This window comes from Abrus precatorius, unplaced genomic scaffold (genome assembly GCF_003935025.1).
Source record: "Abrus precatorius isolate BTA unplaced genomic scaffold, Abrus_2018 Scaffold3, whole genome shotgun sequence".
Classification (NCBI taxonomy): domain Eukaryota; kingdom Viridiplantae; phylum Streptophyta; class Magnoliopsida; order Fabales; family Fabaceae; genus Abrus; species Abrus precatorius.
In genome coordinates, this window is record NW_020874373.1 from 33,289,556 (window position 1) to 33,300,026 (window position 10,471).

The following is a 10,471-nucleotide window of genomic DNA, read 5'->3' on the forward strand; positions in this document are numbered from 1 at the left end:
TTCTTGACACTTTGGCCTTTTTTGATACAGGTGCTGATTCAAATTGTATTTTAGAAGGACTAATTCCTACAAAATATTTTGAAAAAACCTCTGAAAAACTCAGCACTGCTAGTGGTTCAAAACTGAAAATTAATTATAAGCTTTCTAAAGCTGTAATTGAAAATCAAGAACTTAAGATTGAAACAAACTTTCTTCTTGTTAAAAATTTAAAAAATGAAGTGATTTTGGGAACACCTTTCATAAAAGCTCTTTTCCCTTTGCAAATTTCGAAAGATGGTATATCCACTCGACATTTAAGGAAACAAATAACCTTCAAATTTTCTAATAAGCTTTTTACAAAAAATATTAATCTTATTCAAAACTATATATATATATATATTCAAAATTAGTCATGAAAATTCTAAAGTTGTTGGTGAAGAGCATATCATAGGTGATTAAGGATGTACGTAATGCTGTCGGAGCCTAAAATAGTAAAAAGAAACAAGTCCAAATCAACCAGGGGATTTGGTTCTAAGGGATCCTCAATCCTCTCAAGATACTCTTGTACCTGAGACAAAATCTCAGTGAGATCCACTTTTAGAAATAGAGAGAAAAAAAATATAAATTGTTGGAGAAGAAATAAAAAAATATTATAATTGTTAAGAAAAAGTAATAAAATAGTTGATGTAATGAAAAAATATATTACTATAAAATATTATAATCTTACTTGAATTTTATGTCTTTCTTCCTTCTTACTCACTACAAGAAAAATATATTATGTCTTTCTTCCTTTTATGCAGTGTAGCAATTGAAGGGAGATGTAGTGGTTTAAAGATTAGGATAGAATGTGTTGGAAAATTTTTTAATTTATCTCTGTTTGACTTAAAATTTTAATAGGATCAGTTGTTAGGACTTAAATTTCACTTAATCAAAAAGTAAGGTTTAATAAATAATAATATATGAAATAAGACTGAATCAACTTAATTTATTGATAGAATAGATAAATTTTAACATTAAAAATAATTTTTAATAAATATGGGACACCAAACCAAATTATGACAATACAAAGTATGATTCAAATGTCATTAGAATATGTCGAATTTAATTTCTAAAGTTAAAATATATAATTAAATTCAACTTAAGTCTGGGAAGAAATTACAAGTCGATTTTGAGCACTCCTAATTGTGATTGCTAAACCAAGAAGAAAAATTGTTAGTGCTCAGATGTTAATGCTATAAATGAACCTTACAAAAGCAAACTTAATACTTATTATATATATGAGAGATGTGGAATATTATTATATGCGCTTATAATGGTGACAAATTATGTGTATGCATTGCTTAAAAGGTTAGGTCACCTATTATTTGTTCAATTAAAATAAGTTGAGTGAAAATGATATATATCATATCATGTCATTTACGAGTGTCTTAAGATATTTTAGGGCCATACTTCATATAATAGCAAAATTAATGGAAGAGGATCACGTTGGAGTATCAATGTTGTGTTGATTTGTAAATTAATTAAATGGTAAAAATATGATCGTTGTTGAGCATATTGCAATATTGCATGTTGTGTATGGAGAGACGTGTTGTGAAGCTTGAGTGAGGAAGATGAGAATTCATGTCAAATCTGTGTGTAACCTGCACGAAAGGAAACTTTTACGTGTAAATTAACTGCAAGAAAGGAATCAAGGTTTGTGAAACTTAAAATGGGTATGCAAATTTAAAAAGTGGGTAAGTTTTTGTCTAGAGAATGTGTTCTCCTTGTCTTTTTTATATGAACTGCATGATGCTGTCATCAACCTTTGGCTTAATTGATAACTACAAGCAATATGGTATGAAGATTTTGTATGTACATCAAGAAAACACCGTAAACAATTTTATATTTTGTTAGAACCACAAGCGCTGCCCATGGTTTAGAGTTGTTTCTCCGCGACCAAAATTAAATATAAGCACCATTATCTCTTTAATTTGATTGAGTAAGATCCACTTTTGGACCAAAAGTTATCTAATTTTATTATAAAATTATAATGTAGTTTAATTTGAAAATATATATAAATATAATTTAATCCAATTAAAGGTAATTTCAATTTGATTGAATAATTTAGTTTTACGATTTTATTTTTAATTTAGTTAAAAATAACAAATAAATTATTTTATTATTTCTTCTGTAATATTTTCAAAATAAACTTACATTTTATATAAAATATATTTCTTAAAGAAAATTATATCATATAAATTTAAAAATAAAGTCATAAAAAATAGTTAAATATTTTAATTTTATCAATATATAATCTTAAAATTATAGATGAAATATTAATTTTATAAATAAAATTATATATATATATATATATATATATATATTATATTCGTTTTGAATTGGATCCGATCCTTTTTTCATTAAAACTCAATCCAATAATTTTTTGTAATATTTATAACTTTTAATTTGTTCAGTCTTTTATTAGTACAGCTTTTACGGTTCGTATTCGATTGGATTAATTGTATCATGTCATTTTTACCGAAAACTCTCGAAGTTCTTCGTATTTTACTTCATATATATATATATAAACAAAGAAATTTTGTAGATTATTATTTAAAAATTATCATTACAATTTAATATTATATTAACTTCTATTAATAAAATGCATTATTAATATAGATATCATGAATTTAAGCTAATAATATGATATTCTATAATAATAATCAATTCTATTAGTACAAACATTAATATATATTACTAAAGCATTAGTTTTAATATAATACATTATTTATCAATATAAACCTTAAAAATTTATGTCAATAGTTTAAAATTTGTTAAAAAATGATATTATTAAATGTAATTTTAATAATTAATAATTTTATTTAAAGTGAATGATATTTTTCTTATAATGCATATATCGAACAAATATTTTTTCACTAGTTAAAATACTATAAAAAATTTATTCATGGTGATTATAATATTTATCATCAAAGACTTTAAAATTTGTCATTTAAATAATTTTGTGATGATATTTAAATTTATTATTTATTGTCTTTAATAAATAACACAATAATTTATCACTAATATACATAAAATTGTAAAGATTAATTTATTCATTGTTATGACAAATTATTTTTAAATAATACTTTCATAACAATTTTTTTAAAAATTAATAAATAATTATTTTAAATTAATAATTAATATATTATTTTTTAAATATATTATTACTAATGATATTAATTTTTATTTCTTAAAATTAATGTCATAAGCCTGTTATATTTATAATATATTATTTATAACATTACAATAATGCCATTATAAATATTTATTTTAAAATAAAATAAATATAAAATAAAATCATAAATATTTAATTATTCATCCTATGTTTAATATTATTTTTTTTGCTAGTAAATGGAGCTAAATATTTATGTTTAATATTTATTAATAATAAATTTAAATATAATAAATATCTAATAAAAATTTGCACATAAAAATTATAAATTAAATTAGAATACATCATTAATATATTAAAATTATAAAATAAAAAATATATCTTAATTGTTGAATCAAACGTACAGTGAAAATATCATTAATTATATATAATTGATGAAAAGTTTTATGTGCAATAATCACGATGGAACTAAATGGTGAAATATGAAGTTTTTATTCTATTACCCAAAAGTTATGTTAGAATTAGGGTAAAATGTACAGCGGCCCTCTTTTTACAATTTTAAATTATTATGATAAATACATTCAGTAATTATCGTATAAATATTATAATACTTTTTAAAAATATTTTAAAGCAAATGTTTGTAAAGATGATATAATTTTTTAATTAACGTCTAATATTTGCTAAATTAAATGCATAAAAATTAGAAAATATATTCATTAGGTTTTTTTAATAAATTGGGTTAATGTATAAGTTAAAAAAAATAAAATTTTATTTTTAGTAAAATCTACCATATTCCTTCTAACCGAAAGGGTTTAGTATCATTTCTTACACATAAAACAATTATTACCATTAATTTTATGTTAGCAGATAGTAGATTTAGTAATTTAATTAAAAAATCTTAATATTTTTTAATTTTTAAAGTAAAAAAATTATAAAAATTAATTAAAAAAAGTATAATATACCTTTTTAAGTTCACGGGTGCAAATATCTTTTGTGTTGTTTTTTTTTTTTTTTGTCAATTATAGAGAGTAAAAATGGAGGGGTCCAAAGTCAAAGCCCTTTTCTTAATAAAAATTCAGCACTTGGCCCAATTTCATCAGCATTGTGAAAAGGCCCATTTTCTTTATCAGGATGGCACACGACACAACCACGAAATATTGACCTGAAATAAACAAAAACACAGCCACAAAATGACAATTGCTGCTCTGACGTAGAGTATTGAGGATAATGAAGTGAGCAACATGATGTTTAAGAGAACAATACCAACATTGTAGTCGCCAAATTAAGTGCAAATGTCTTATCTCTCTCTATATAAGCAAAGGTGCATATACAAAACAAATGTGGAGAACCAATCATTTGAACTAAGACAAAGAAACCTTGAAGAAATTATATGCTTCAGTGTCCGATTTATTCAACAAGGTGTAGGCCCCAAGCTTGTGAAATATTTTCATCATATACCCAATAATAATAATAATCGTACCCAATTGCCATGAATATTAATGAGGTCCCTTGCAAATTTCTTATCTCTTTCCGAGAAATTCTTTGTGATTTCCCTTGGGAATGGTTGATCAATCATCATTCCAATTCACGGAATGTGTTAGTCTACGCAGACGGACCCACGGAGAAAAACTTAGATGCATGCATTAATTCAGTTCTTCATAGTTGACGTAAGTCTAGCAATGCCGTGTCAAATGCGAGCGCACGGTCAATGTGAGAAAGACCCAATCAAATCCTACGTTTAAGCATGTTAGTCACACAAGAAGTATGATGAAGGTTTAGTAATTGGGATAAATGCGAGAAACAAAGTTTAATCTCTGTAAAATACCATTATTTAGTAGTCTTTTTGTAAAGGATGCAGTTTTTCGTTTCTAATATGTATGAGACTAACTTTCTCGTTTTTTATGGTATGATTATTACGGGGATGGTATTGAAGTTAGAAGCAGCGTCTTTAGCATCGCATCATCGATTGGAAGCAAATGCTCTACTCAAGAGTGGGTGGTGGAATCAATCGCAGTTAGATTCATACAATGTATGTGAGTGGGATGGTTTAGTTTGCAACGATGCTGGAAGCATAACTCGAATCACTTATCCGTACTTTATTACATCAGGGATTCGATTGGCAACACTGAACCTGTCAGCTTTCAAGAATTTAGAAAGATTAGACTTTCGAAGAAGTGGACTTGAAGGGACTATCCCACCCCAAATTGGTAATCTCCCCAAACTCACTTATCTCGATATGTCCTACAATCATCTTGAAGGTGAGATTCCTCATTCACTAGCAAATCTTACCCAATTAGAGACCCTAATGATATCTAACAACTACTTCAATGGCACCTTCCCTCTTTCACTCCTAAACCTTACCAAATTGGAATACCTTGACATTTCCAACAATCAACTCCATGGTTCCCTCCCTTCTAATTTACATCAATTAACAAAATTGCGAGAGCTACTGTTAAATGACAACTCCTTCATTGGAACTTTGCCTTTTTCACTTACAAATCTCTCCCAATTGGCATGCCTTGACATTTCCAACAATCAACTTCGTGGTTCCCTCCCTTCTACTTTTCATCAATTAACAAACATGCGAGAGTTGCGGCTAGATAATAACTCAATTAGTGGAAACTTAGAACCCTTGGCAGCTTTAAGCAATCTTCCAATTATAAGCGTTATCGAACTCAGTTTCAACCAAATTACTGGTGAAATACCTCCAAACCTTGCATATTTACCAAGATTGAACATTTCCTACAATTATTTGAAGGGTCCCATTCCTGATGGTCTCTCTCCTTATGCTATTCTAGGAAACAAGGATCTATGTAGTGACAATTCCCTTTACCAAATCCAACTTCAAATACAACCTTGTCCAGCTCCAAAGAACAAATTAATGCATCGTCTAGTCATACTCCTTCCTATCCTCACTTTTCTAATTGTTGCCATCTTCCTACTTTGCTATCTAAAACTACGAACCAGTGCCATCAAGAACAAACACGCAGCTACATTGGCAACTAAGAATGGGGATTTGTTTTCGATATGGAATTACGATGGAAGCATAGCATACGAAGACATCATAAGAGTAACCCAAGACTTTGACATTAAGTATTGCATTGGGACAGGTGCATATGGGAGTGTCTACAAGGCACAATTACCCAGTGGTAACGTTGTCGCCTTGAAAAAACTTCACGGCTTTGAAGCAGAGGTGCCTGCTTTGGATGAGAGTTTTAGAAACGAAGTGAGAGTGTTATCAGAAATAAAGCATCGAAATATTGTGAAGCTTTATGGATTCTGCTTGCACAAAAGGATCATGTTTTTGATCTATCAGTATATGGAGAGAGGAAGCTTGTTTTCTGTCTTGTATGATGATCAGGAAGCAGTGGAATTGGATTGGAGAAAGAGGATTAAAATTGTGAAAGGCATTGCACATGCTCTGTCATATCTTCATCATGACTGCACCCCTACAATAGTGCATAGAGACATATCGAGTAGCAATATCTTGCTTAACTCAGAGTGGGAGCCAAGTGTTTCTGACTTCGGCACAGCTCGACTCCTCAGCAATGATTCATCCAACAGAACTATCGTTGCTGGAACTATTGGATATATAGCTCCAGGTAAATTACTCATATCTCTCTTTTCAGTTTTCTTGTTTTTGTTCCTCTCCCTTTTAGCTATGTCCTCTTGTTTATATGATTTGATACAGAGCTTGCCTAATCAAACGTATATAATAGCAAATGGACTCGTTTGGAATATCAAGTTTATACAAATTGTAGATTTTTATTTAATTATTTTTCTTTTGATCTTTGAATTTTCTCATGTTAATCCCATAAATGCAGAGCTTGCCTATTCAATGGTTGTGAGTGAAAAGTGTGATGTGTATAGCTTTGGAGTAGTGGCACTTGAAACGTTGGTGGGAAGGCATCCTAAGGAAATATTGTCTTCGCTTCAATCAGCATCGACTAATGGCATAACATTACGTGAAGTATTAGACCAACGCCTTTCACAGCCAACAATGTCAGTTTCACTAGACATAGTTCGTGTAGCCATAGTGGCATTTGCATGCTTAAATCCCGATCCTTGCTCACGTCCAACAATGAAATGCGTCTCTCAATGCTTTCTTACTCAGCTTACACCATTAAACATTCCTTTGCGTGAAATTTCATTGCAGCAGCTCATGAGTCAAGTGTTCAGGCATTATTTAAAATTGTGAAATCTTGAAGGTGATACTTCTAATTGAAGTTAGAGTTGTCACTTGTCAGCATTCAATAAAGACTTTGTTATGTGTTTGCGTAAACTGTTAATTACAAATTCCGGTAACAACATTTTAATACACTCTCCTTAATATTCTCTTTATTATTACACAAAATTTATTGAAAATCAGAAAATTATGTGAGTTTTACATTTAATTTATTGAATTTCACCTATAATTTTAATAAATTTTAACTAATAAAAGAATTATATTAAATGTGTGATGCTCGCACTCTTTAATTTTATTAGAATACTTCATCAAAAATTGTTTTTTGGTTTGATCACTTATATCTATTATTTATGTAAATTTTTTTTATTCACCGTATACACTCAATTCAGATAATATTGTTGATGCTAAATCCATTTATCAATTTATGTTTTGAATAAAATCAGAATTAGTTTCATGGGTTGGAATGTTGATTGAATAATAGACTCTATGTAATTAATGTATATGCTTAAATAAAAATATCTAAATTTACTTTGTAATAAAATCTATGTACAGAGTAATTTCATAAAATTAGAATATTATATGAATACATGAACATGTCATAATGAACATACTAGAGAGCGTTATTGCAAACAAAAAAAAAAAAATCGAAAAAAAAAAGCTATCCAAAAATGAACATTTGAATCGCATATTTTATGCTCTCAATGAAGTTATTTTTGGTAGGTTGATTTTTAAACTTTTATATATATATATATATATATATATATATATATATATATATATATATATATATATATATATATATATATATATATATATATATATATATATATATATAAAAGAAGAATGTTATTATTTCGATTGTATGATATCGTCACTGTATAAGTATTCTGCAACGTATAAAATTTTAAATTAAAAAAGAGAAGCTTGATGAGTGTTCAGCAGATGTAAACGGATATTTCCTTCTTAGTAACACCTTGCCTCCTCACTGGTTTGTGTACGGTTGGTCTTAATTAACCAATATGCTAATACTTCAAATAGAGCTGTTAAATTGAGTCATTCTAATTCACACAGGTTAACATACAAGTTAAGTTGAAAAGTGAGTTAACTCAACTTGACTCACTTTATAGGGAGAAAAAAATATTAATTTAACTTAGTGCACTTACTAAATAAAAAATTAAAAACAAAACTAAAATTAAACAATAATATGTAAAAAAAAAAAAAATACTATCATCACTCGTAAAAAGATGAAATAAATTCAAAAAAGTTATTAAAAAAATTAACCTATAAACTGACTTAGCATGAGTTGACTCGCCTAACCCAAAGTTTAAGTGGGGTAAGTCAAACATAACCTAAAATCCTTATGAGTCAATTTATTTTTTAAACTTGAGCTTACTCAAAACCTATGGTAAGCCAAGTTAACCCACAGGTCATGACTTATTTTGACAGCTATAACACAAGCATGACCCATACATACTGCCACACATATATATAGAATTTACTAACATATAAAATATTTATATATTCTTTTAAAAAAATAAACTGGTGTACATTAATAAAAATAGATGTTAATATACGTACACTTCTTTTTAATTAGTATGTTAATAAGTTATACTTTTAGTATATTTTAATAAAACTCTAATTATAACTTGTTAGTTAACATACCCATTTTAAAAACAAAACTAAAATAATACGTAATGTGAGATAAAAATTCTAAAAAAAAATAAAAATTCACCTGTAATTCTATTTCTAAACTTTGTGTTTTAAATTCTATTTCTAAATTATAGACTTCATCTCTAGTAAAGTAAAATAAAAATAAAAAAATTATATCTATGAATGCGAACCTAACTTAACAAATCCATGTATAATATATAGATACATATGTGTGTGAGAAAGAGCGGTAGCGCTGTAGGCACTATATGATTATATTGGTAATGTTTACTCTGTTATTCTATTGGGAATCTGCTCCTGTTTAAGAAAACATGTGTATCTTTGTTGCTAGATCAAGTTTGTGACTAATAGCTTGTAAGAAAATTTACCAAAACGAAATTGAAATACAGAGAGAGAGAGAGAGTCATTTGGCAGTTGGTCGCATATATGGACCTTCTTAAGGACATATCAGTGGATGAGAAATTGTATTTTCACTTTATATTAGTATAATATAATATTTTATATAATAAAATGAATGAGATAAAATAATTGAAGCACTGAAGAAACAAAACAAATGAAAATGAAAAGTATTTTATCAATATATTATATGATTCGGGCTAGTTTCTGTTGTCAAATTAAAATTTACAAACGACACTATTAAAAATCGATACCGCGGCAAATTCGTAGTACTTTTATCTTTGTCTTTACTTCGCTTTGTTTCTTTTTTTATTATTATTTTCTTTTCTTCTCTCTCGACACACTAAAAGAATTAAACAAGATAATTTTTAATATTTTTAAAAACTTTGGAGAATATTTTTTAAAAATGTAAAAGAAAATAATAAAAAAATATCAATAATTAAATGGTTCAAATAATTTGAAGTTTATGTTCTTGGATTGTGTGCTCACCACCCTTTTTTCCCGGTGTTGGTAGTGGTAATGCTTTATAAACTACCAGCTAGGTTTTGCTCTTTTTTCAGCCCATAGATGAGGTCGTTCACTTCACCCACCCTTTCAATTTTCATCACTACACTGATCACGTCTCATTAATTAGGTGAACTTTTCTGCCATTGCCTTTGCATGCATTTTTTTTCATAACACGGTCTCACTAGCACTCATGATTCCAAAGTACCAATATGAAATAAAATATATGCTTTAAAGAATGCAAACAAAGAATCCCATTTTTATTCACGGCCCATACTGCATGGCAGAGCTGGAAATCCACTTAGGAGGCACATGTACAATAACTACCATTAATAATTTTTTAATTCAGTCTAACGAATATACTATTTTATATTTTGTAATACAATAAAGTGTATCAGAAAGAAATTGCACTACTAAAAGTCCACCATTAACCCCTCATAACTTCAGTAGATTAATTTAATTTGTTCAAACTTTATACAACAATCTACAGCATAAATGGATGAAAACAAAATAAAAAAAGTGGTAGAGAAAAAAGGTTGTATAATGCCTAGTTAACGTTCTTATTTTGGCCCTCATAATTTCTAGGG

General features: G+C 27.8%; 1 protein-coding gene across 1 annotated transcript; it reads left to right on the plus strand.

The window, feature by feature from the left end:
• Positions 1 to 7,328, plus strand: LOC113862530 (MDIS1-interacting receptor like kinase 2-like; the record flags this gene model as incomplete). The annotated part of the gene is made up of 3 exons (XM_027495611.1): positions 1 to 30; positions 5,064 to 6,732; positions 6,955 to 7,328. Coding segments are annotated over 3 exons (2,073 nt in total), but the record flags the coding sequence as incomplete, so codon positions are not given.
• Between the last annotated feature and the right edge of the window lie 3,143 nt (positions 7,329 to 10,471).